Source organism: Lutra lutra, chromosome 7 (genome assembly GCF_902655055.1).
Source record: "Lutra lutra chromosome 7, mLutLut1.2, whole genome shotgun sequence".
NCBI classification, from domain to species: Eukaryota; Metazoa; Chordata; class Mammalia; order Carnivora; family Mustelidae; genus Lutra; species Lutra lutra.
Window position 1 is genome coordinate 46,315,654 of NC_062284.1, and position 26,813 is coordinate 46,342,466.

At 44.7% G+C, this 26,813-nt stretch overlaps 2 protein-coding genes across 9 annotated transcripts in view; one reads left to right on the forward strand and one right to left on the reverse strand.

Moving 5' to 3' along the window:
* SLC24A1 (solute carrier family 24 member 1) overlaps positions 1-16,983 on the forward strand; it is a 31,045-nt gene extending 14,062 nt beyond the window's left edge. The window contains 7 exon segments of the mRNA XM_047739282.1: positions 4,154-4,274; positions 8,004-8,090; positions 9,185-9,276; positions 13,087-13,692; positions 14,419-14,508; positions 15,365-15,531; positions 16,644-16,983. Coding sequence (XP_047595238.1) covers positions 4,154-4,274; positions 8,004-8,090; positions 9,185-9,276; positions 13,087-13,692; positions 14,419-14,508; positions 15,365-15,531; positions 16,644-16,893 — 1,413 coding nt within the window. The 3' untranslated portion in view covers positions 16,894-16,983.
* A 3,803-nt stretch (positions 16,984-20,786) lies between these two features.
* Positions 20,787-26,813, reverse strand: part of DENND4A (DENN domain containing 4A) — a 149,164-nt gene continuing 143,137 nt past the window's right edge. For all 8 annotated transcript variants that reach the window (XM_047736990.1, XM_047736989.1, XM_047736996.1 and 5 more), the window contains one exon: positions 20,787-23,467. In XM_047736990.1, the coding sequence (XP_047592946.1) occupies positions 23,331-23,467 (137 nt within the window). In that variant the 3' untranslated portion in view covers positions 20,787-23,330. The remainder of the gene's footprint in view (positions 23,468-26,813) is intronic.

Consider the following 26,813-nt stretch of genomic DNA (forward strand, 5'->3'; position numbering starts at 1 on the left):
ACATCTAAATGGAGAAGAACATTCATGTCCACTTACCTAAAATGTCAATAATTTGGAACAAAGCCACTAGGGAATGGAAATTTTGCCTCATTATCTTATTTATGCCTGGGCAAAGAAATGCGAGCTAGTAAAGGACAACAGGAACAACATACTTCTAATGGACATCAGGGGGTCAGAGTTCTGACACTGACTTTGTGAGTGTGGGCAAGTGACACACTCCTTCCGCATCTCTGTTTTCTCATCTATCCAAGAGCAGTAATAATACTGACCTTGTGTGCTTCGTGGAGTTAGTAGTCCTGGATGAGAGAGTGGATATGAAGGGCTTCAGAAAATTGGAAGTACATGCTGATCTCAGAAGATATTGATATGTGCAAAGAACGATGAACTCAGAAATATTTTGGCCTTGGTAAATCTGAATGGCAGAAAAAATCATTAGGCACGTGCATCACGGGGCAGAAGTCCATCTCTCCTGCCCCTCTGTGGACAGAACTAGCTACCCCAAAAGGCACCCTGGCTCCTTCCGGTTTTTTGCCTCCAGAAACTCACTGGGTGAAGGTTGGATGGGATAAACGTGAGGAGGCTGGGCCAGCAGGTGTAAACTTACCATGCCAGTAAACCTACCCTGTGTCATGAAAGAGTCAGGGGATTTGTTCAGAAATTCGAAGTGCTCCCTTCATATGCAGATTGGTTATTTCTGCTCTGTTTCATTCGTTTGCATATTCATTGGTTCATCCATCCATTCATTCAATTCATTCAGCCATCTATGTCCAGCATTCAAACCTCCCACATCCTTCAAAGCTCACTCAAATTCTGCCTACTTCGGGAAGCCTTCTTGTCCTTCCCGCCACTGCAGCTTCATCTACGCTTCTCATTTCTTGCGCCACTCTCTGCTTTGCAGTACTTTTTTTTTTTTTTTAAGATTTTATTTGTATATCCGACAGACAGGAATCACAAGTAGGCAGAGAGGCAGAGGGGGAAGCAAGCTCCCCACTGAGCAGAGAGCCTGACACGCTGGGCTCCATCCCAGGACCCTGGGACCACGACCTGAGCTGAAGGCAGAGGCTTTAACCCATTGAGCCACCCAGGCACCCCTACTTTGTCAGTATTGGTTCCAGTTCCTTTCTGGACATAGAACCCATGTCCTCGACATCTTTGCGTCCCGACAGCACTAGCACACTGACCTATAAGCCGCAGGTACTCAGGAAATAAGAACTGAACGAATGAACAAATTGGGAGGATGGGGGGTGTGAAGTACCCTGGCTCAGGCACTATTTTATTTTCTGCATTGAAACAGAGACAGTAGCAAGTCCAGTTCTAGTTTTGGCCATAGAGGCCAGCAGTGGGGAGGTGAAGACAGGTATTGGGGGCAACTGTTGGGGTGACCATGTTGCCTGAAGATAGCACTAGAAGCTCCTTAGGAATAGCTACTCAGTCGGCTCACCTTTAATGAGCACCTACTATGTACAAGACACTGTGCTGCAGGTTAGGAGAACAGAGATGACTGTATTGTCACTTCGAAAAAAAATTGCGTCTAGCTGGGTAGACAACTCACATATGTCAATAGTTAAAACATAATTCTTTTAAAAGTTCAAATGGCATTATATATAAAGCAGTAAATGCAAGGCGGCAGGCTAGTGGTCCAGACAATAAGTACTGTGCGTTAGTGATTCTCCATCTTAGATTTTTCTAGGGCTGTCTCTTTTCCTAGCTGGCTGCCGTGCAGCTTCTGGAGGACCCGAGCGCTTACTTGATCACAGAGCCAGATTTTGGTAACACAAAATGTGTTTACTGTTATACAGCTTTTGAGGAGAGAAGGGATCATAGGGAGCTGGAGTGAGGGTGGGAGTAGAAGGGGCCATTCAGGAAAGCTTTATAGAAAAATTCACCCTGAATTTTCTGAGAAACTGGTAGATGTGGAGGAATGGAGAAGAGTCATGAACAAGGCCCCAGGAGTTGGAATGGATTGGGGACAGTTAGAGGACAGTTCATTCACACATCATGCGACAAGTGTTTATTGAATCTTTGTGAAGTGCCCAAGAGTGTTTTTCTGCTGGACACATAGTGGTGAATGAAATAAGCAATCTTTCTTCAAGATGCTGGGGGTAGGGGGTGGTGGGTGGGGAGTGGGGCACCTGGGTGGCTCAGTCGGTTAAGCATCTACCTTGGGCTCAGGTCATGATCACAGTGTCCTGGCATCGAGTCCAGCGTTGGACTCCTTGCTCAGTGGGGAGCGTGCTTCTCCCTCTGCTTGTGCTCTCTCTCTGACAAATAAATAAGCAAAATCTTAAAAAAAGATGCTGGGGGGGCAGTTAATTTATTTGTATGTTTGTTAACAACGTTAGCAATGTTTGTTAACACACAAATAAATTGAGGAAAGTGCTATGGAGGAGAAGAACAGGAATCTATAAAAGAGAATGAGACAACACCTCAGCTCCCCAGAGGAAGGTGGCATGTAAATAGAGTGAGGGAAGGAAGGAGGGTGCCAAGCATGGGAGGAGGGGCCCCGCGATGAGGGTTTCAAAGTGGGGAAAGAGGATGTTGCGTTTGAGAGGCTGAAAGACAGTTGGTGTTACTGGAGTGTAGATAGTGGACATATTTGACTGGGCCTACTGTGTGCAGGCGGAAGCCAGACCATGAAAGGCCAGGCTGGGGTTTGGATATGGTAAAACATCTCCTGAGAGCAGGTTATTTTTGGGTGTGTTTCTTTGTTCCCACCTGAGGGTTCCCCGGAGAGAGAGAGAAGTAGGGAGGGAGAGCAAGTGTCTCTCCAAACATCCCATAACTCCAGTCCCTGTTTGCGGCCAGGCTATGGGGGCAGTCATGGTGAATGAGCTACAGGAAAACAAGAGGGACAAGGTGGGGGCCATGTGGCGTCTGCCCAGGGGGGACACCGCAGGGTCTCGGAGGGCAGCCATAGAGCTGAGGCACTGTGGCCCTGATGCAGAGGGTCCTGGGTGGGGTTCAGGCTTGGGAAGCTCCTGGGAGTGCTCCCAGGGCAAGCTAGGGAAGGAGCCAGCTCCTTTGCCAGAGGGACTGTCACCTCCAAGGTGGCCTGGGAGGAGGTGCTCTTTAGGGAGCTAAATCCAGAATGTCCCTGCTTGCTCTGCCCCTGGCTCGCTGTGTGAGCTTTTGCATCTGTAAAATGACTGTGGACTAGACGAACTCAAGCCCCCGTTTAGAATTGATCTAAAAAGTACCTGTGGATTTGGAATGCTCCAGAAATAAGAGAAACATAGGAGGGGCACTGGAGGCAGGGGAGTCTCAGGTTTCTGGTATCTTAGCTGCCTTTGGGCAGTGGGATATTTGGAAAGAATTATGGGATTCCTGGAGAGGAGAGAGGCTGGGGCCTGAATGAAATCTTCCTCACCGAAGAAAATCCCTAGGCCTGCTGTGGAGTACTGTGTTACCACAGCCACTAGATGGCAGAGGAGTTCAGCTCCGGAGGAATGGGAATGGGGGCGGGGGGTGCGAGAGCCTGAGCAAGCGTTGGTCTGTCTTGGATGCTCCTTTGCAAATCAGATATTTCTATGTGTGTCACATCTGGGTATCTGCGCACATAGGTGTGAGTATGTGTGTGCCTGTGAGGATCTCCTGAGCATCTGTGGGTAGAAAAAGGAACAGAAACTGTGAATCAAAAGTCCTGAGCGCTAGTATCGAGTCTAATTTACTCCCCACCGGACCTTGGATACACCACCTAGCCTTGTTCACTTTCCGTTTCCTTTTCCGTAGAAGGAGATCACAGTCTTGCTTATCTGGGGCTGGGGCAATGATAAAGCAGGATGATGCTCTGAGGATCCGTGAAGTGTACCCATGCACAGGGGGTCTGCGTGTGGGGGTGAGTGTGTTTCTGTGAGAGTGTATCTTCAGGGAAGGACAGACCCTATGTTTCGTGCACATTGTCTGCTCCCTGTTGAGACCTTGGGGAATTATTCAGTACATAGAATTATCCAGTCATGGAAGAGCGAGGGGAGGCTGGGAAAGAAAGCAGTGTTAATGCTCCTGATGGAGGTGAAGGGAGGGGGAGGCCAGGATAAGGCTCCTGTGCCTTGTTCTGCCCTCCAAGGGAGGGGGGCCGGGGATAGTGAGGCCCTAGCGCATGGCTCCTTCCCTGGCTTGGGCAGGGCCCACTGAGGCCCTCTTCTCCTCTGCTCAGCTCCCAGCAGTGCTCCCAGCAGTGCTGACCCGAGAGAGGAGCTTGGCCTCTCTGCACAACAGTACCATCCGCAGCCCCATCTTCCAGCTCATGCTCCACAGCCTGGACCCTCTGGGAGAAGGTAAGTAAGGCCTCCCCAGACCTGCGTGGTCTCTTGTCCACTCCCTCCCTCCTGCAGCTGGACAAGAACAGGGACCTGCAAAACTAGGAGGCAGTGGGTAGGATGAGGGCAGAGTGGGGAATCGAGAGCAGAGGAAAGATGGGGGATGAAGTCAGCAGTCTGGGAGACAGGGCAGAGAGAAGGCACAGGACTCAACAGGAGCTAAGGTCCTTAGGTATCCGCATCCCATGACTTCCCTGTCTCCCTGTCCCTTCCTGTAAAAGAGTTTACCTGTAGTTGGTGAGGCCAAGCGTGCCGTGTGCCCTGCTCCAGTGTATGTGGGGTTGCCTTCAGTGACTTCCCTACAAGACCTACCACCCACAAGTCGGCTCCAGTATCCCACAGAATCTCCAACCAGGCAGCTTGTCCCAGGCTGACTAGTCAGGGCTACTCCTGGGGGTACCTCCTATAGGGCCCCACAGCCCAGAATCTCTGAGTGGTACCCCTCTGTGCTCCATGTTGAGCTCTGGAGTCCCATGAAAACTGCTAACCCCTCTCCAGCCAGGAATGCCATAGGAGCTGCCAGGACCACTTCTGGGGGCGGTAGGGGTCCAAAGGAAGGTGGAGCCTGGAGTCCAACTTGACAAGTGATGGGAGTAGCTGAGCTTCTCACCATCCATCTTACCAAGCCCTGCCTTCTGGCCCCATTCCCCAGAGGGCTGAACTATGACCCTGGAGACCGACTCATGAGCATCAGGAAGCCTCCTGACTTACATTTCTGATTCAGGGACAAATGGCGGGGGGGGGGGGGGGGAGGTGAGGGGGCGGTGTGCTCAGAATGTTCTCAGGCTCTGAAGTATCCCCTGCAGATACAGTATTGGGTTGTTGGGTATTTAAAAGGGTATTGGACTGGGAGAAGCAGAGACAATGACGAGATGATCAAACCTTCCTTTGAAAATCCTCAGGGTGAGCCTCAGCAGACATTGCGAGAGCCCCCCACCCCACCCCCCAGCCACACACACCAGTATCAGTACCCCGGGAGCTTTGAGAGTAGAGTTTGCAGCACCCAGCAGCCTGTGGGTGATCAGTGCTGGAGGCACACGTGGCTTGGGGCTCTGAAGGAAGCCCTATCTTGGGGCTATGCTTGGCCACTCCTTATGGAATCACAGACTCTAGCAATATCCTGAAGATAAAGATCTGCTGAATGGGACCGCGGCCCCCCTGCCTGGGCCACTCCATGACCAGCAGCTGACCTACTTGTACTAACAGATTATGTGATGCCTGGCCAGGCCGAGGTCAGGGGAGATTGATACTAAGTAGGAGATGATCTGGCTGCGCTGAGAGCAGAGAGGCCATTTGAGGGAAACGAGCTCTGGGCGAGCCAGGGGACAGTCAGCCCCAGCAAGACAAACAGGCTTGGTACATTGGAAAGGGCCTCACGGCAGGTGATGGCTGATACAATGTGGGATGAAGTCCTGCTCTGATTCTACACCCCGAGACCTCATCCAGGAGGCGTTGGGACCTTGCAGAGCGGTGATGAAGGCCTTTGTTCCCAAGACTTTCCAGATACATGTTTGTGTTTCCATCTGCTGATTCCAAATGGCTGTCCAGATGTTTCCACCCTTTCCAGGTGTTCCAGCTCTTTCCACGGAGCTGATATGTGGTCTGAACTCTCCCCTACCGTGGGAAAAGGCTTCTATTCTCCGGGATCCCATGCCTTTTATGGTGATTTCACTTGGATGTGTGTGTGTGCATGAGAGAGAGAGGGAGAGGGGACCAGAAAGAGGCCCTGCAACTGACCTGCCTTCCTCAGGGCCGTGGGAGATGAGAGGTTAGGGTGTGCGAGGAGGGGTCAGAAGGAAACACGAGGACTTGGTTTTCCTTGCCAGCCCCTCTAGCCCACAGTCAGCAGATGTTCTCAGTGCCAGCACTGCAACCCAAGGAGCTCTCCTGGGATAACTGCAACTCCGTGCTGCTCGGCAGAAGACGGCAGTGCTCCATCTGTGCCATGGGGACACTGAAGCTGTGTGGATGAGGGAGGCCATAGTATGCGCACTTCCTGAAATCTCGGCTCTGGCTCGGAGCTGCAGGGCCCGCCCACCGGGACTCTTGGAAGGGCCTCGTGTACCCGAGGGGTGGCCCCGCAGGATGGAGCCTCTTGCCAGACATGGCTACAGCCGAACCAACTCAGAGCGTGTAGGAGACAGGCGGGAACGAGGAAGTTCCAGACCTGTTTATATTTCTTGCCCATCCTGGATGCAGACAGCGTTTGGTCCCTGCAGCTTTCTGCACTGTACCTCCTCCATCTGTCTGTGTCATGAACCGGAGGATCTCTAGGGTCCCTTCTAACTCAAACCCTCTGGAGTCTGGGCCCCTGCAGAGTTGCTTCCTGGGAAGGACAGACGCTCTCAACTACTCACTTGGTCCTTTTTGTAGCTCATGCTTATACGGGGCTTTCTGGAGGCCAGGTCCTGTTTTAAGCACATTCATGGATCAATTTATGTATTTCTTTAACAACCCTGTGAGAGTTTACAGAGGAAGAGTCTGAGGTACAGAGAGGGTAAGGAATCAGTTGACTAGGTCCTCGGCTGGCAAGTGGCAGCACCAGGATTCAAACCCAGGCTCTGTGGCTCCAGAACTCCAGCTAACACAGCAAAATTTAATTGTACCAGTTAATAATATTTTTATTTATTTTGTCTCATGGACCTTCCCATCAGAGCTGTGTGTCTCATGATGTTGACTTCTTAGAGGGGGACACGGAGGCTTGGCAAGGGTGTGCAGGCTTCCCGAGGTGGCCCAGTGCTCGTGGGGGAAGCCAGCCTGGACTCCAGAACAGACTCCATGGCACTACGCTGCCTGATCACATGTGCCATTGTGCTCACCCTCCTGGGCCACACAGCCGTGAGGAGGATCTCGTGAGCCCCTCTGCCTCAGTCTCCGTGTCTCCCACCTTGAACCACATGGGTAAAGTGCTTTGCATGTTGCCCGCGACACTGTCACGTTGAAGGAGATTGCCCTCCTCATTTTTCTTCGATGTCAGAGCAGCACTATTGTGCACAGAGTGCTCTGTGGGCTGCTGGCCAAGCGTGTACGCAGGGATGTGGAAGGAGGCCCTGCCTGGGCTCCAGATACCTGGGGTCAGAAATCACATGGCAGGGAGCTTGGAAGTCAGCTATTTCCCCTTTCTGACCAGAAAAGGAAGTCTCATGAACACGGTCACCAGTAGTGACCAGTACAGTATAGCTTCTGGTAGATTCGTGGAAAGTGAGCTGTTAAGGACCAAAGAGATAATCTTGTTCAAGTATGGCAAAAATATCTCTCTGCCATTTTTGGTCTACTCCCTGCTCATTGCACACATCACTGATGAGTCCCGGTCACCTCCTCCCCCACCTCCTCCCCACCCTGGATCAGAGTCCTCCTCAATCTCGTGCTCTAACAGCCAATACTTGGACTCATGACGAAATAAATCCTGTTTGTGCCTCTGAGTCCAACCATGTCATTTTACCAGAAAAGAGATAGGGTTAGAGAGAAGAAGTGACTTGCCTAAGGTCACAGCCAGTTAGTAATGATGCAGGGGATTTAGGGTGAAAGTCTGGGAATTGGGTGGCATGAGTGAGCCTAATAAGACCAGCATCCAGACCCCAACTCCCAGGCCAGCCTCTTCCCATCCGCTTCAGCTGCTCTGGCTGCTCCACTCATCAGCCTAACTGAAGGGTCCCAGATAAGATGTGTTCCCTTTCTCATTTGCAGCCCGCCACTCCACGGAGAAGGAGGAGGAGAGCTTGAGTAAGCAGGCCAAAGCCAAGCCTCATGCTAAAGCACAGAACAAACCAGAAGGTGAGAGGATGGCCAGACCACTAGGTTTCCTCCTGCCACCTTCCTCCCTCCCGGTGGCCCAGGGCTGAGACATGCCTCTTGACCTCTGGGAGCCAGTCAGCTGGAGCGATGATCTAGTGCTGCATGCTAGCCTCCTCCTTCTGGGGTCTTCCCTTTCTGCAAGGATTGCTGTCCTGAGGGAGGCCCTGGACAGCTCTGTGCAAACTCTCCTCTGATGGGCCAGGCGAGGCTGGGTGTGTGTGTATGTGTGTGTGTGTGTGTGTGAGAGAGAGATTCTTTTTCACTAAATCTTGTCCCAGAGGAGACTCTATTGGGCTCCATTTCTTCTTCCTGTCACTTCTACACAAGGACAGTGCTATTAGGGATTGGTCCAAGACCAGCAACCCCAGGAGGGAAGGACACCAGGGGTCCAATGATACAGAAGAGCAGCATCCCTGTGGTAGCGGGGGTAGAGAGAGTACGAGAGCTCTTGGCCTGTGGGCCCTGCACCGCACACCAGGCCTGCCTAATGCACGCAGCAACCCTCGGAGGGAGGGAGAGCAGCAGCCACTCTCCCCATTCTATAGACATGGAAACCCCAGCTGAGAGGTTGAGTGGCTTACCTAAAGCTGCAGAGCCAAGAAGTGAGGGCCTCTTCCTAAACCCGGCTCTCCAGGTTTTCTGAGTCTCTGTTCCTGGCAATACTATTCCAAGGCTTCCAAGCTGCTGTCTTTGAAGTCACCAGGACCCTTTCCATGTAGGGGGTAAGGGGAAGGGTTAGACCTTGAGGGCTGGGGCTTTGCTGTCTCTCTCTGTTGCCCAAGCTGTTCTCAGGATCTTTGGCCACACTGGTCAGGATTAGATGCTTGTGAATACAGGGGGAGCAAGGATGGCCACTCCCAGCTGTCCTCTTATCCGCAGCTATCCCTGTGGATGGGCCAATAACAGTTCATATCACATCATGTTGCTTTTCCTATGGACAAGAAATTCCCCAGACTTTCTGAAATGCCGAGGTAGACAAGTCCAGTAGCCCAGAGCCCCTTACAGTAGCCTCTGATAGCCGCCCTTGGAATCTGGCACAATTTTCTGACCTATTGCATGTTTATCTTTTAAAGAGGAGGAGCCAGCCCAGCTTCCTGAGGCCACCGTCACACCAGCCCCTGCTCCAGAAGTGAAGGGAGATCAGGAGGAGGATCCCGGTGGTCAGGTAGGCACCAGCCTCTTCCTTGGTGGTGGAGTTTAAGAGGCTCAAGGAAGGACTTGCTGGCCCCAAATCCTTCCTTCCTGCAGGTCTGAAATGCTATTGGAGGTTCATTCCTCTGAGGTAAGCCTGCTGTTTCTGTGAATATCACGTACCTCATGGGGCCAGTTACTTCACATTAACACCTCAGTATGAGTGAGATGCCATATATGAGAATGTGTTGCCAACTGTCACACGCCATAGGAATGTAAGGGTGACTGTCAGGGTGTCTGTCAGAAACTAGGGGGCAGTAAGACATGTGGCGGGGAGGGTTGCTGGATGCCTTTGGAACCCCCTGAGGTTTATCCACAGGGCTTCCAGAGTCCTGCCGCCGCTGTCTTTATGGCCACACAGCCTCTTCTTCTGCCAGGCTCCAGCCAACTGGACTCCTTATCTCCATGCTTCTTCTACCTCTGGGCCTTGGTTTCCTCCCCTTCAGGATACCTTTTCCCCTCCACCTTCCTGTCTCTCTCACCCACCTCTCCAGGCCACTGTATAAGCCTCCATGGCCATCAAGCTTCCCTGACCCCCCTCCTCCTCCCGCCAGATGAATGAACGCCTATTGTACTTGGTCCCTGTCTCAGGGCTCCTATCACGGCCTTCCCCACACTCTGTTTAGGAGTCTTAGTTCTTCTGCTAGGTGGTGAGGTTCCTGAGGGCAGGATGCACAGTCTGAGCTGTCTGTCTCTCCCACAGAGAGGCAACGCCTGGTAGGCACAGCTATGCTCAGTTAGGGTTGAGTAATGACAGTAAATAAGCATTTAGTTGACAAGTTCCATCCCTGTTTGTTTTTTTCTGTTTAACACCCAGAAACAGTCAATTGTATCATCCTTAAGCCAGCAGCTTTGCATTTAGTGTCTAAGACATCTTGATGGCATCATGAATGTTCTGAGTAGACCCATTATGGCCAGCTCAAGTGAAAGGGATTAAGAAAATTAACAAGTCAGGAAATGCCAGATGCTGGCGAGGATGTGGAGAAAGGGGAGCCCTCCTACACTGCTGGTGGGAATGCCAGCTGGTGCAACCACTCTGGAAAACAGCATGGAGGTTCCTCAAAAAGTTGAAAATAGAGCTACCCTATGACCCTGCAATCGCACTACTGGGTATTTACCCTAAAGATACAAATGTAGTGATCCGAAGGGGCACGTGCACCCAAATGTTTAGAGCAGCAATGTTCACCATAGCCAAACTATGGAAAGAACCTAGATGTCCATCAACAGATGAATGGATAAAGAAGATGTGGTATATATATACAATGGAATACTATGCAGCCATCAAAAGAAATGAAATCCTGCCATTTGCGACGACATGGATAAACTAGAGGGTATTATGCTGAGCGAAGTAAGTCAATCAGAGAAAGACAATTATCATATGATCTCCTGATATGAGGAATTTGAGATGCAGGGCAGGGAGTTTGGGGGGCAGGAAAAGAACAAATGAAATAAGATGGGATCGAGAGGGAGACAAAAGATAAGAGACTCCTAATCTCACAAAACAAACTGAGGGTTGCTGGGGGGAGGGGGGTAGGGAGAGAGAGGTGGGGTTATGGACATTGGGGAAGGTATGTGCTATGGGGAGGGCTGTGAAGTGTGTAAACCTGGCGATTCACAGACCTGTACCCCTGGGGCTTATAATACGTTATATGTTAATCTAAATTTTTAAAAAATTATATTAAAAAAAAAAGAAAGGGATTAAGAAGCTACAGAGGTGTCTCTTGGAATCCCAGGGTAAGATCAGTCTCACAAAGAACTGTACTAAATCCTGAGCGGAAATCTGTGACCCTAGTGGCTTCTTGCTCTCTGTCTTGCTCTCCTTCAGGTTCCCTCCTCTGTGTTCAGGCTTTATCACTCAGCTTCGCCTGGCAGCCTGGCTTCATTTGCTTTCTTATGGGCACACAGAGCCCTAATCCCCCATGCAGGGCCTCCAGTCCACAGGGGGATCAACCAATGACTGGCTTCCAGTATCAGAAGATACTGGATTCTTCAAACCAGGTCCCCGGTCAGGGATCCAGTCTGTGTCCAATCAGCTGTGGCAGGGAGTGGTGGGGTGCTTTGACTCCAACACAGAAAAAAAAAAGAGCCATTGGCTCAGAGGGTGTTAGGCGTGATAGTTCTCAGAGAAAAGGGTGCAGGCTGGGCAGATACTCCCATACCTGTGGATTTAAATGACTTGTCATCTCCTCCAAGAAACCTTCTCTCCCGGTAAGGTGCGGGAGGGAGGGCAGAGTGAGAAGCAGAGGGCAGAGTGAGACTAAAATCTTCTCATTGTTCATTTCCAATTCACAGCCCAGGCCCCATGAATATTAATATTTGACCACTATATCAGAGGTTTACAACTCGGGTTTCGTATTAGAATAATTTGAGGAACTTTAAAAAAATGCGCAATTAAGTTAGAGTATCTGGGGTGGGTCCTTGGGCATGAAAGTTTTTAAGGCCTCCCGGTGATTTGAATATGCAGCAGAGTCGAGACTCACTGAGCATCCCTTGGAGGCTGGCTGTGTCATGAAATTTTTATAGATGACATACTCCTGTGGGGACACAGCTCAGGTCATTTGCTCGAGGGACTGGCCAGGCATGTTGTTATAGGGCAGTTGGGTGTCTAATCTGTGGACACTCAGAATTAGTGGCTTTTGGATTACATATGGAGTCAGTCTCTTGTGGCCAAACACTGGTCTGCAAGCGGATGTATTAGGAGCACTTGTGAGCACGTTAGAATAGATTCCTGGCTTCTCATCGCAGAGGTTCTAATTCAGTTGGTCCACATGGGGCCAGGACATCTGTATTTCTTTGATTTTATTCATTTATTTTGCAAATCTGTATTTCTACTAAGCTCCCCAAGCTACTCAGCTTTGGGAACCAAAGATCTCTTTCAGCCTTGGCAACTGCAAAGCAGGACAGCTTGGTGGTTAAGAGGCCGAGAGTTGGACTGTCCATATTACAAAGCCCAACTTTATCACTTACTATGTGAACCATGGGTATATTATTTAACTACTCTATATCCTGGTTTTTCCATCTGTTAGATGGATTTAATTCTGTCTGTACTATAAACTAATTGACTCATGAAGCACACTAAGTGCTATTAAAATCTAAGCCACTTAGCATAGTGTCTGGCACATAAAAACCCCCAGTAAGTAGGTATTATTATCATCATTTCATACATACAAGATATATGACAATTTAGGAGTTTTAGTAGACTCAGCCATGTAACCACCAAAAGATAAGCTATATTAGACAACATTAATGGAAGCACGTTTCTAAAGGAGGTGATAGTCCTATTCCACTCTGTGTGGCATTCTGTGTTCAATTTTCAAAGCTTCCTCCTGGGGTATAAACTTAACTAGAGCGAGTTCACTAACATGGGCAGGGGGCTCTGGGCTATAGCATAGAAAGATGGAAGAACCTGGGAATCTCTAACTCAGGATAAAAAGCTGTCTTGTGGAAGGGTGATTAGCTTTGTTCTGTGTGGCTTCAAAGAGTTAACCTATACACAGAGTTAGAACCTTGTTATAAATATGAACTTTAATCAGAGTTGTCAAGAGGCAGAAGCCACCTAAGGTGGTGAGTTTTCCATCCCTGAAAATGATCGAGTATAGACAGGACAACCACCAGGTGGGAATGTTGGGAAGGGAATTTTGCTGAATGACCGCACTAGTCTTCTCCTCATATTCAAGTTTTTAGATCCATTCTGAGAACAACAATAACAAAAATGGGGAAACACTGGGAAGGAAAACAAGCAGAGCAGTTATTTCCACACTAATCTGTTGACTTTGGCTTGCAGGAAGGAGAGGTGGCTGAGGCCGAGAGCACAGGTGAAGTGACAGGTAAAGAGGCTGAAGCTCCTGGTAGAGGTGAAAATGGACAACAAGGTGGAGGTGAAACTCAACTGGAAGGTGAAGGTGAAATTGAAGCAGAAGGAGAAGGTGAACATGAAGGTGAAATCGAAGAAGGAAAATGCATCAATGAATGTGATCCTGGAGGTGAACTCCAGGCAGAAGGAAAAGCAACTGATGATGGTGGAGGTGAACTCCAGGCAGAAGATGGTGACATGAAAGCTGATGAGGGTGAAAATGAGGAGCAGGAACTCAATGCTGAACGTAAAAGTGAAGCCAAAAGTGATGAGAAAGATAGAGTTGCTGAAGGGGGAGGAGAAGGACATGGAAGTGAAGATGAAAAGGAGGAAGAGGAGGAGGAAGAGGAGGAGGAAGAGGAGGAGGAGGAGGAAGAGGAGGAGGAAGAGGAGGAAGAGGAGGAGGAAGAGGAGGAGGCAAATGAGGAGCCTTTGTCTCTGGAGTGGCCTGAGACGAGGAAGAAGCAGGCCATTTACCTGTTCCTCCTGCCCATTGTGTTCCCACTGTGGCTGACAGTGCCCGATGTCCGGAGGCTGGTGAGTTCACCCAGCTGTATCCCAGGGAGTCTGTGGAGTCTTTAGGCCTCTCACGCAAGAGGTGAGAGGACGGGGCAAACTGGCTTGGCAGGGCTCAACCACAGAGAGTATCTGGGATGCACCTTGCAGCTCCAGAAGGGACCATGTGCCTAGGGGGACATACCGGTAGGCTTGGGAGGCCCTAAAATGGGCTTGTTTCTATCACTATAAGTGTGTGAACTAGTACAATTCCTATTACCAGTTTCTTGATTTTAATATGGGAATAATGCCAAGTTCCCCCTTCCGCCAACCAATATGTCCCAGGGATATTCTGAAAACTTAGGGGGAAGTATTATTTCTACCCAGCATTCTCATTTATAGGGAAAGCTCTGACTAACAGGCCCTACCCAAAGGCTGTCCATACTCTACCTCGGGGTCCAGAGGTGAGGAGAGCAGCAGGAGGTTGTAGATACCACATGGAACGCCTAGACCAGTCTGGCTCTAGGGCAAGCAAATAGTTCTCTTCACAGTTTGGTGACGGCTGAATGCCCTGCTGGCCCGACGCCCAGCGGGCTGCCATCTCCTTCCTTCCCCAGGGTCCTCACTGGAGATCCAGATCTCAGCTGACCATCTCCAGATCCTCTCCACCATTCCCCCAGTAGATCCTGTCACTGATTCTGGGGCTCCTTCGGAAGGGTCAAAGACCTTTAGTCTCTGCAACTTATTTCTCTTCCTTTTTGCAAATAGGAGTCTAAGAAGTTTTTTGTTCTTACCTTCCTGGGATCTGTCGTATGGATTGCCATGTTCTCATACCTCATGGTATGGTGGGCTCACCAGGTGAGTGAACTAAATCCTGCATCATCAGGGCCCAAGGGCACTTTTTCTCCCCTTCAGGGTGAAGGTCCAGTACCCAGGCAATGGTGAGGCTCAAGTGAATTTGTAGTTTCTACATTGTTTGTAAAAGCTCAAAAGTTGACCCTTTATTCTGGTGAGTGTAGTATTTTCAAGTGCGGGTCTTGTCTTACAGTCACGCTGCAGCCTGACATAGAAGGCCGTTCACGGGCTGATCCAGCTAACCATTGCTTATTAGCCTTCTTCCAGGCTTTCTCTGTCACGCATGCCCTGCTCCCCTCCACTTGGTGACGCTGTGCACACTTGTGAGAGCAAAGCTCAGTTTGGCCTTCTGCCTGGCACTTTGTCAGTCTTCCTCCGAGGGCCCGTGGCTTTTCTCTTCTACCTGGGATCGCTGGTTACAAGTTTTTCTCTTTCACTAGGCTGGGAGAAGGGTCAGTGTTGTGGTTCTCATACTTTTATCTCTGGCTTCTCACTTAGTTCCTGGCACACAGCAGGTGTCCATGGTTGTTCTGGAAATGGAAACATGAAATGTACAAGTCTTTGGAGGGGCAGTTCTTTTGGGAAGCTGGAGGTGTTGGAGCTGAAATGACAGTGAGAGGTGGTATTAAAGATAGACTTGTAGTCCAATTTAGACAAGAGCTGCGTCATTCCCTGAAGCCTTGAGCAGGGGCCCTGCTCTTTCTCTGTGTGGCCCATCTCTTCCAGGCTGAAGGAGAGTGCTGAGCTCTGTGGAAAGGGGTTGGGCTTGCACGAAATATCATGTGGTCGGTGCTTTGAAGAGCCTCAGGTTTTCCCCTTGCTGTTGCCGTGCTTTCTTATCACCGTAACTTTTTACCAGGTTGGTGAAACAGTAGGGATTTCTGAAGAGATCATGGGTTTGACGATCCTAGCAGCAGGCACGTCCATTCCTGACCTCATCACCAGTGTGATTGTCGCTCGGAAAGGCCTGGGAGACATGGCTGTGTCAAGCTCTGTGGGCAGTAACATATTTGATATCACCGTGGGGTGAGTGGCAAAGTTGCTTTCGAAGGCATATCAAGTATGACTGGGAAACACTGTGTCGGCTCTGTTCGCTGGTTTTCTGCTTCATTATTTACACGTGGAATAATAGGGCATTTATATTATTAGTGTCTACAAGGCAGCAAAGTGTCCTCCCCTCATTCATCACGGCCAGATGGGATAATTGGACAAAATGCTGCCTAAAATGTAACCAAGTAGAATTTATAGATGAGTTGAAAAACAAAGTCCATCAAATTCATTACCAAATACAGTCAAATGCTCTGCTCACTGACCTCCGTCGAAGTGGGGTTGGAAGGAGCAGTGACTCAGTCTCACCTCCTGATATTTCTGCTCCTTGGCATTTGGGGTCCTGCCAGCTCAGAGGCTCTAAAAGCATTTTGTCTAAACAAGCAAATGCAGCACCTTCCTGTACCCACTCTCCTTCCCCTCCTCCCAACTTGTCAGAACAGAACCTCTGGGCTATTTTCATTTCCTTAGGCATAACCCAGTTTTGGGAAGGGACTTTTGTTTCTTTAATATGAATTTGTGTATGTGTGTGTATGGAGGGGTGGAGCATAGGAGAGCCCTGATCATTGAAGAATTTAAAAACATGTTAACCTGAGATAGTGCTTATAAAAATTGTGAGATTAAAGAGTCAAACATCAACCTATCTGGGTTTCTCATACGCACGTCATGAATTATGGAGAAAAAACCCCACTTGGACCCAGAAAATTTCAGTTTTAATCTAGGGTCTTCTAGTTACTAGCTGTGAGTCCTTGGGCATGTAATTTCCATTTCCCTGAATTCAAGTTTCCTCATCTGTGAAATGGGGCTAATCTTTTCTGTTCTGTTTCATAGGCTTTGTGTGTATGTGTGTGTGTAAAAATAAGTGCTTTTAAATTATAAATTATAAGAGCTTTATAAGTATATAAATTATATAAATTTATAAATTGTTTTATTATAAAATACATTAGAAAATGTAATGTTATAAATTATATATATTTATATAAATTATAAAACACTATAAAAGTGTTTACATATATGTGGGGTTTTATATGTATGTAGGATTATTATATTATAAATTAAGAATATTCACTTTTTTCTCTTCAATCTTGCAGCCTGCCTGCCCCTTGGTTGCTCTTCTCTCTCATCAATGGATTACAGCCTGTTCCAGTCAGCAGCAATGGCTTGTTTTGTGCAATTGTTTTGCTTTTTCTCATGCTCTTGTTTGTGATCTCTTCAATTGCCTCATGCAAATGGAGAATGAACAAGATCCTGGGCTTCACAATGTTCCTCCTTTACTTTGTATTCCTGATAATCAGCGTGATGTTAGAAGATCGAATCATTTCCTGCCCTGTATCTGTCTGAGTCAGAGTCACTGTTGCTCACAATGGACATGGATCAGAAAAACCATGCCAGAAGCTACTCTACTCTTGTTACATTAATGAAAGAATGAACATGGTCCAAGGAGAGTGACCAGAGTGGCCAAGAGCCTCTGATGGGAATGTCATCTGAACATTATCCTTGGAACATTATCTGCAGCTCGTTGTGGATTAAGAATCTCCCCTCTAGAGGGATGGAGCTCCTACCCCTGATTGCTGTCAGCAGTATCATGTGGAGGCCCGTAGAAGGACCTCTGGAGCCAGAGGGTTTTCTGAATGAGAGATAACTTGGGGGTAAGGGCTGGGACAGTCACAATAGCAGTAAGGCAAGCCCCCATGCCCACAGTCCCTGATCATTCCTGAAGGGCTGCTGATCCGAAGATGCAGATGTGGTCTACACTGCATCCCCGGGCCTCTGGCCCAAGCACACGCTGCAGTTTGCTGTCCTCTCTTTTTCTGTTTAAAATGTGGCTTGTTATTTAAATCAGATTTGTAAATATTACAGGTCCAATTATTGGTGGGTTTAAGGAACTAAGACTATAGAAAAAATGTATAACAGGAATCAATTACATTATACATCATAGTCCAGTAAAATGTATACCAGTATTTTATAGCTTAAAAGGACTACCTTAGCTCTTACAGCTGCATTTCTCAACACTGAAATTAAAGTAAGTAGCCCAAGAAATTAAAATTTATACATCACCCTTGAATTGGAAGTGGGAATGTTAGGGAAGGAAAACTACTCTAAGGGCTATTTAAACATATGTACTTACTAGAAAATCCAAGTTAGTATTGTCTCCGCCAAGTGGTCACCTTGGAGGGATTAGACAGTCATACAAAAGCAGTCCTGGCTTTGCTCCTCCAGCATATTCTCGCCTAACAGTGACAGCAGCTACTCGTGAGTAAGAAAAGGAGTAATTTTAAAGAGAGCCCAAATCAGTAGAGCCAAGTCTGTTTATAAAGTAAGAGATCCTGTGGGGTAATGCTATTTTTGTGTGTCACCCTAGATAGGATTATAAAGCAAGACGATTGATTTCCTGTGTGGCTTGTAAGTGGATCTCCAGGCAGTTACAAAGGAGAAGTTCCAAAAATGTTTAACATGATGACAACTGGTGAGATAGAGAATATTACTGCTTCCGGTAGTTAAAGGACTTTTGTGTTTGTACAAATTGTGTCACTATTTAAACATTGCATGTGGAATTTGAAGTGCTTGCATATTAAAAACCACTGCTTGCTGCTTTTACTAGCATTGACTTAAGGGACACGCTAGAATGAAACAGTTCTGTGTCCCTAGTTTCAGAGCAGAAGGAGCTCAGGTGACTATAGATTATGATGGTAAATACGGCTTTAATTACGAACATGAGAGGATTTTCATTGAAGATTAGAAGATAGCAGGACAAATCAAACCTTTTGGTGTTCAAAATACTTCAGTCCATAATCCATCTCTTAAGATGGGCTGATTAATTAATTAATTGCCTCCCTGCCCCAGGATTCACATTCTTTGGAAATGACTTTTATTAAATTTCAATAAATTGTGAGTCCTAATGGTATTTTACTCTGCAAACATGGATGAGTTAATCTATATCTTTAGGTCACTTGGTTGGAATGCTTGAGAAGATAATGATGGAAACATAGTCATTCCGTATTCTTAGTTATCCTCATTGGTGCTGTTGCATTGCCCGCTCTCCATATGGCATGGCCCAAGGACAGGAGGACAGAACGAGTCAGAAGGGTGATTCCAATGCCAAACTATGCACATCTGCAGCCAATTCCAGCCAACCTCAGGGATATCACCCAAGAGCCTGGGTTCTAATATTTTTCCCCAGGATGGCTGAGGAGTACTGGACAGTGAAACATTTTGTTATGAGAAAGTGCTGGACAGACATTTCATGATTAAAGTCAACTCTAATGAGCTAACATCCCATTCATGATCAGTTTGCTGGATGTCTGGCATTTCTCTTTGCTTGGAGAGGAAGGTCTGATCACACCACACTATGACAGAAAGGGTCAAGTGAAATGAAAGCTGGGTGTTGATGGATGTATAAGAAGTCACTGGGGTGGGAGGGAGGAAGGAGACTTCAGGGAGATGGAAAACTTACACAATTTTTAAAAGATCAATTTGTTCTGCTTGGAAATGAAATTTTTTGTTATATGCTTATAAATCTATAATGTATTAAAATTATACTGTTTAGGGTGAAGGATCATCTTAAAATGTCAAGATAATGGTGAGATGGTCCTCTCATGTGATAGGCAAAGTGACCTATCTAGTCACATGGGACAAATCCCAGGTCACTCATTCAGCCTTAGGGTGCATGAACTGTCCCACTGGAGCTTCTCAGCTGGAGGACAGTGGCTACCCAGATGATGTTTTCATCCCTCTGGAGGTTGCATTTCCTTGGTGACCCTGGTGATAGATTTGGGCCCAATTTCTAAAAATGTGAGCCTCTCCCTGACTTAATGGGTTAAAGTTCTACACAGTGTTAAAAGAAAAAAAAATACCATCCATATTTTTGAAAAATGGTGTTCTCTTTAAATGTTTACATAGTAAAATGGTTGCTTCCATCAATCGATCTAAAAATGCTTTTATCAAATTTACAGGCTTGGCCTTTTATGCCACTGTTTATATTTTAATTATCACTTATTTAAAGATTGAGTACCAAAGAGGGTGGGAACTGGAATTTAGTATTTATGGCACAGCCCGGTAGGTACATTTGAAGAACTGGCTGGCCTTCCTTGCCAAAGAGTACCCTTGGGGTCTGATTCCTTTTTTGTGGGAGCCCCCCACCCCACCCCAGGTGCCACTTGCAATGCGTTTGGGGACTGGTCACCACGGAAGATACAAAGAGAGGTCGTGGTCAGAGCTGTCTCTGCCAGTGCAGGGAGTAAGGGTCACTAGAGCCCAGTGGCACACCCTGGTCTAAGGCTGCCTTCATAGCCAAAGGCATGCTTTCGGTCTTCAGGCCCCTCATTGTGACGAGCAGGCAAAACCTGAAGAATTTCATTTATAGGAAAGCCTGTCAGTTGCTCCAGTGATTTCATCACAGCACAACGTTTGAAAAAAAAAAATCTATACAGACAAAAGGAGGGAGCCACACAAACGACAGCAACCCGGGAAAGGCCGCCGAGACTTCATCAGTAGAGCCTGGCAGCATCTTGGAGGATAAGCACAAGCACAGACTTTTTTGTGTAAGAGACAAATTCCTATATTAATTTGTGAACAGCTAATTTTTGTAAACAAAAATAATTCAGCCAGCAAATGTACTTGCTTTGAGGCCAGAGGAAGAGGCCAGTATAAAGGGATGAGAAGAATAAGTCCGAGAGTATTAAAGTAAACTGACTGGTGTGCTGCTGTCAACGAACGCAATTCTGAAAGAAAACTTAGTCAGATATCCAAACAGGAAGGGCAGAGCAGGCTAACTCTAGCAGAGGAGGGGGCCCAGGGCTCTCTGAAAGAAGCAGCCTGTCCTTTCCTTTGCTGGTCTGGAATAAAGTGCCTAACAGCAGCTTTCAAGTTCTAGTGGGAGAAATAAAAATAAAACTGGGCAATCTGACATTACCATACACACAGGTCTCTTCTAACCGTGTACTTAAAATGTATTTAGAAATAAAACATCACAGCCTTCTCTGTACACCAGGTCAACACTTGCTAGTTGCACTGAAGTATTAGAGTAGTTACCACTGTAAAGTACCGTAAGTATGTATCACATAAAATGCTGAACCAACATTTTCTGGGGCCATTTCTCTATATACAAAAATGTAAAAACATATTAGAAAAACTTAGAATCAAATAAGCTGGTAGTGTTAGAGTTTTAAAGCATTCCCTCCCTCCCCACCATCGTCCAAAAGAGAAATCAGGGGAAAAAAAGACAAAAATCAGAGTATGAGCAGGCTGTATAATTCCTTACCTGGCAGTAGGAAGAAAAAGTTGAATATCAAAATTAGATACAAAATACAAATGTATGACATTCAAAACACCATGGGAGGAAGTAGTAAACAAGTTATACCAGGACACAGCATGGTTTATTTTCCACTATTAAACATATAAACAAAACTAAGAGTAAGAAAACAAGAGACAGGTAATGTAGCAAAAATGTATTTCTCTCCAACACAATTGGCCATGATTCTTCAAAATGTATCCTCAACAGAGACAAAATGGAAGAAAAGTTTATATAGAGTTATTTTAAAGGATGATCTAGATTTTAATTTTCTTTCGAGCAGGGTTTACCACTTTCTATTCATGTTTTAGGTTTTATTTTTAAAGACTAAATTTCTACAAATAATATTTCCTGGGGATTAAAAGTAGAAATAAAACCCAACCAAAAGCAAAACCAAAACTTTGTGGGGGGGGGCAGGGCAGGGGGGTAGGTAAAAATTATACTCACTTTTCCATCTGAGTTTGAACCAGAAAGGATGGGCTTTACCTCACTTTTTTTGCGTCAGAGATTTGAAATCCATCAACTATAATTTTTACATATAGTTTGTGTTAAAGAAAAGTTAAACAACTTCCACGAACAGTAAAAGCTGTTCTTATAAGGGAAAGTAAAACATGCATCAAAAAACCAGAATAGAACCCCAGAACCCTATTTGAGGGATGTTTGTTGCCAATGCCCAAAGCCTCACTTACTAAACATTTCTCTCGTTTGACAATTTTCAAGTCATTTAGGGAACAGAAGACTCCGGCAGAATGTGAAACCTGGATATGAATAGTAAAGTAGAAGACTGGAGTTGTATTTACAAAGGAAAGGCATATATATGTGCATAGCACCAGATTTTTCAAGTAAGCAAGTTCAGCATCAAACTAATCCGAATCAAAATTTCACATTTGTAAACTCTATTACTTCTCCAGTCGAAAGCTGTGAAATGTGTCAGCTTGATGCTATTCACTAATGGTGTGAATGCAAAAGGTAGTTTTTCTGCAGCTAAATTGATTCGAAGTCTCAGATATTCCCAGTACAAGTGTGCTGGACTCTACTGGCTTTCCAGACCAAATTTGGAACCATCCATTTTTTCTTCTTTGAAAGTGTCTAGAGAATTCCTTCATTTGTGACAATGTGTGCAACCATGCACATACACATACTGATAATCTATACATAATTCTAATAGTCAAAGAATACTTTTTATCAGAAATTACCCAAAGAAAGTGATTTTTGCAATAATGGAACTAAAAATATTTTTTTAGAGTCTCTTTAATACCATTGGTGCTAAAACATTCTATTTATTGTCTGATTTCTGGATATTTCTGGATTTTAGATTCCATAGACTTCAGATTCTGAAGGCTTATTGAAAAAGCCAAGTTCCTCAATATGGGAAATTCTATCTGGCTGTACTTTGAGAGTTATTATTTTTCTACTTTTGAAAAAATATTTTGAATATTTTTATATATATGTATATATATTTATAATATTAACAGAATACTCCAGTAGGTCATATTCCAGATAAATATGACACAATCTACATCATCCCCAATATTTTAGATATTAAAATAAGGGTAAAATTTAGAATAAGTTGTCTGACATATTTCCCAGCATAAGTGTTCATGTAGCATATTAAAATTTAAATTGATATTTGGTTTGTAAGCGCTCCCTGTGTACTGTATGCATCTGTTAGTGATAGAGAAAATTTTCAAATCATGGTATATTGAACCTGATTTGGCAGAAGCAGACTTGGAACCTCTCCGGCTCTCCTTCCACAAGGCTCAATAAGTCAGTCTGGGCAGTGCACACCTTCACTTTCATTTACTTACTGCGGTCAGGCTTAGCTGTACTAACATGCAATCCTAGCATAACACTGACATTTCTGAATCATTCCTCCAGGTAATAAAAAATACAGATAGATAGATAGAGATACATATAGAGAGCCGCAGCTGTACTAATTATGTCAAATAGCAGCAGACAAGGAAAATAAGCACTTAATTGCTTGCTTCATAAGTTTAAGTTCATTTTGTTTGCTATATTAAGTTTAAAAATTAAAAAAATATCAACTTACTATAAAGAATTTAAAATATGTATAATACAACTTCATGGTCAAAACATTTGAATAGTTTATGAAAACAGGAAATACTTTGATCTTACATTTGTTTAAGTTCCATACATGATTTTTCAACGTGTCTTCCAAGAGAAACCATGAAACGGCTGTCTTATTTTGAGAAGTAATTTTGTTTAGGGATTTCCTCATCACAAAATACTTAATTACTTATTACAGGAGAAGTAAAGAAAAAAAAAAAGAAATGGGAAACAAAATGGCTTTCTCCTCACTTGTCACTCTTCTCTTTTGAAAACATTCTGTACATAAGCTATCTGGACTTTCTGAACCATTTACAAATGCATTTTCAAAAATTGAAGAAAAAGAGTTTAGAGTCTTCGAATGTTATTTTATACATGGACTATACAATACATATTGAAAGTATACACACACGTGCATGTCTTAAAGATAAGGTTCTCCAAAGGTTTTTCGACATTCCATCACCCCTGTACTTGGCGGTCTGTCACAGTTGTGTGTACTCTTGACTTGACTAGGTGTGAGGCGATCGTATGCCATCTTGTATTCTTTATCAAATGCATCTGCAAAAATTCATAAGGAAGTAAGGGCATTCAGCAATTTATACTCAATACTAACAACAATCAAGTTTTTGTAATATTACAGAACTATAAAATTAGAGGCCAAGAAGGAATTCCTAGGTCATTTCTGCCAACTAAAGGACTACAGAAGCTCAAACAGGGACCTTAGAGTCCTTAGGATTTTATTTTTATTTTTTTAGAAAGAATATTTTAATTTTTTAAAGATTTTATTTATTTGACAGAGAGAGAGAGAGAAAGCGAGAGCGCATAAGTGGAGGGGAGAGACAGAGGGAGAGGGAGAGGCAGACTTGCTGCTGAACAGGGAGGGAGCTGGATGTGGAACTCAATTCTGGGACCCTGCGATTATGACCTGAGCTGAAGGCAGACACTTAACCAACTGAGCCACCCAGGGGCCCCAGGCCTTAGCATTCTAGAGTTAGATTACACAGACCAATGAAATTTCAAGTTTTAAGATGCCTTCTTTTAAAGATTCTTTTCCAAATTTAAAAATTGTGGTAAAATACATATAAAATTTACCATCTTAACAACTTTTACAGGTTGGTGGTATTACAAACCTTCATAATGTACAACCATCACCACCATCCATCTCCATAACTCTTTTCCTCCTGTATAACTGAAACCTTATATCCATTAAAGGATAATTCTCCATTCTCCCTTTCCCACCCTGTCAATTACCATTCTACTTCTGTCTTGATGATTTTGACTACTCTAATAACTGTATGATTGTCTTTTTGTGACTGGCTTATTTCATTTAACATCATGCCCTCAAGGTTCATCCATGTTGTAGTATGTGCCAGAAGTTCCTTCTTTTTTAAAGGCTGTATAATATTCCATTGTGTGTATAGACCACATTTTATGCTTACTCATTCATCCTTCAATGAACACAGGAATTGTTTCCACATTTTAGCTATTATGAATAATGCTGTTATGAACATGGATGTACAAATATCTCTTCCAGATCCTACTTTTAATTCTCTGGGGTATATAACCAGAAATGTAATTGCTGGATGATATGAAATTTCTATTTTTAATTTTTTATGGGAATCCATTGAGTATGGTGTTAATCTGGGTTTTTTCATAAATGTTCTTTATCAAATTAAGGATATTCCCTTCTATTCCTAGTTTATTGATTTTGCTAAATGCTTTTTCTGCATATTCTGAGGTATGTGTTGTCTTTTTCTTTTTTAAGATTCTATTTTTAAGTAATCTTTACACCCAACGTGGGGGTTGAACTCACAACCCTGAAATCAAGAATCTCATGCTCTGAGTGAGCCAGCCAGGTACCCCAGAGATACGTGTGTCTTTTATTCTATTAATATGATATATTGTGGTGACTGAGTTTTGTACATTGAACCAACATTACATTCCTGGGATAAATACCAGTTGGTCGTGGAATATAAACCTTCCTAAACGTTGCTGGATTTGGTTTGCTAGCAGTGTGTTGAGAACTGTCAATAAGTGATATTGCTCTGTAGTTTTCCTTTCTTGTGACATCTTTGGTAATACTGGCTTCAAGAATGAGTTAGGAGGTGCTCCTTTCTCTTCTACTTTTGTAAGAGTTTGTGAAGGATTAATGTTTTAGTTTAGGCTGCTACAACAGAATACCAGAGCCTGGGTGGCTTAAATGATGAACATTTATTTCTCACAGCTCTTGAGGCTGGAACATCCAAGATCAAGGCCATGGTAGCATATCTGGTGTCTGGTGAGAGCACTCTTCCTGGTTTTCAGACAGCTGTCTTCTCCCTGTATCCTTATGTGGCAGAGAAAGAGAGATGGCTCTCTTCTTCTTTTAAGGATATTAATCCCATTTTGGGGGGCTCCAACCAAATGATGTTATTGCTTCCCAAGGGCCTACTTCCAAATGCCATTACATTAGGGCTACACATGAGATAGGGCACAAACATGAAGTCCATCACAATTAGTGTTAACCTTTCTTTAAACATTTGACAGAACTCACCATCTGGTCCTGGGTTTTTCTTTCTGGGGAGCTTTCTGACTATCAATTCAATCTATTTATTGTTACAGCTCTGTTAAGGTTTTCTATTCTAGAGTCAGTTTTATAGTTTATGTCTTTGCCGGAATTTGCCTCTCTCTTCTGGGTTATTGAATTTATTGGCATATAATTATTTATTATACTAACTTATAATTCTTTTTGTTAATGGAAGGGCAGTAGGAATATCCTCTCTTTCATTCCTGATTCACTAATTTGAGTCTTCTCTCTTTTTCTCTTAGTCTAAATGAAGATCAATTTTATCAATCTTTTCAAAGAATCAACTTTGATTCTGATCAGTTTCTCTATCTTTAAAAATAGTTTTCCCTATTTTTCTCTATTTCATTTATTTCAGCTGTAATATTTATTATTTCTTTTCTTCTGCTTGCTTTGGGTTCAGTTTGCTCTTCTTTTTCTGTTTCATCAGGTAGAAAGTTATATAGGTATCTACATATAAGTTCCTACATGATTAATTTTCCAGTTGAACATTAAAATCATTAGGCAAGTTTCTTATTTTTAATAGTTTCTAGTGTTTCACAACCATTATAGTTAAAAAACAAATATTCAGGGCATCTGGGTGGCTGAATTGGTTTAAGTATCTGACTCTTGATTTTGGCTCAGGTCATGACCTCAGGGCCACGAGACTGAGCCCCAGTTCCATCTCTGCATTGGGTGTGGAGCCTGCTTAAGACTCTCTCTCCCTCCCTTTGCCCTGGCCCCCATCCACACACAGGCACGTGCTCTCTCTAAAAAAAACAAAAAAACAAAAAAACAAAAAAACAAAAAAACACCAAAAAAAGAAAAACCCCAAAGCCAAAAAAGCACAAACATTTACAACATTCTGCTCAAAGCCCTCTGGTTGCAATTTGAACCCATTCATTTTTTTCCACTTTTTAATAGAAAGGGCAGCTCAACACATTCATACAGTATTTATTTACAAACAAAATTATAGGTTAAACACACTTATACTTCCATTAGCCTTCTCTATCAAATAGTCCTTAATTCTAAGTAAGTTTTACCTTTCTTACTGGAATTTGTCCAGACTTTTCCACCTTTATTTCAACTAGGAAATCTATGACTTAATATAACTTCTGAGTACGATGTTCCTTGGTTATATTTCTCTGGGCCATATATATATATTTTTCCAAACAAAGATACCAAACACAGATCTCTACTGGGCTCAGATTTATAGCTAAATTTTTTAAAAGCCATTTTAGTGTAAGGCCAATTTCCAATTCCTAACTCTTTTTTTTTTTTAAGATTTTATTTATTTATTAGAGAGAGAGACAGTGAGAGAGAGCGTGAGTGAGGAGAAGGTCAGAGGGAGAAGCAGACTCC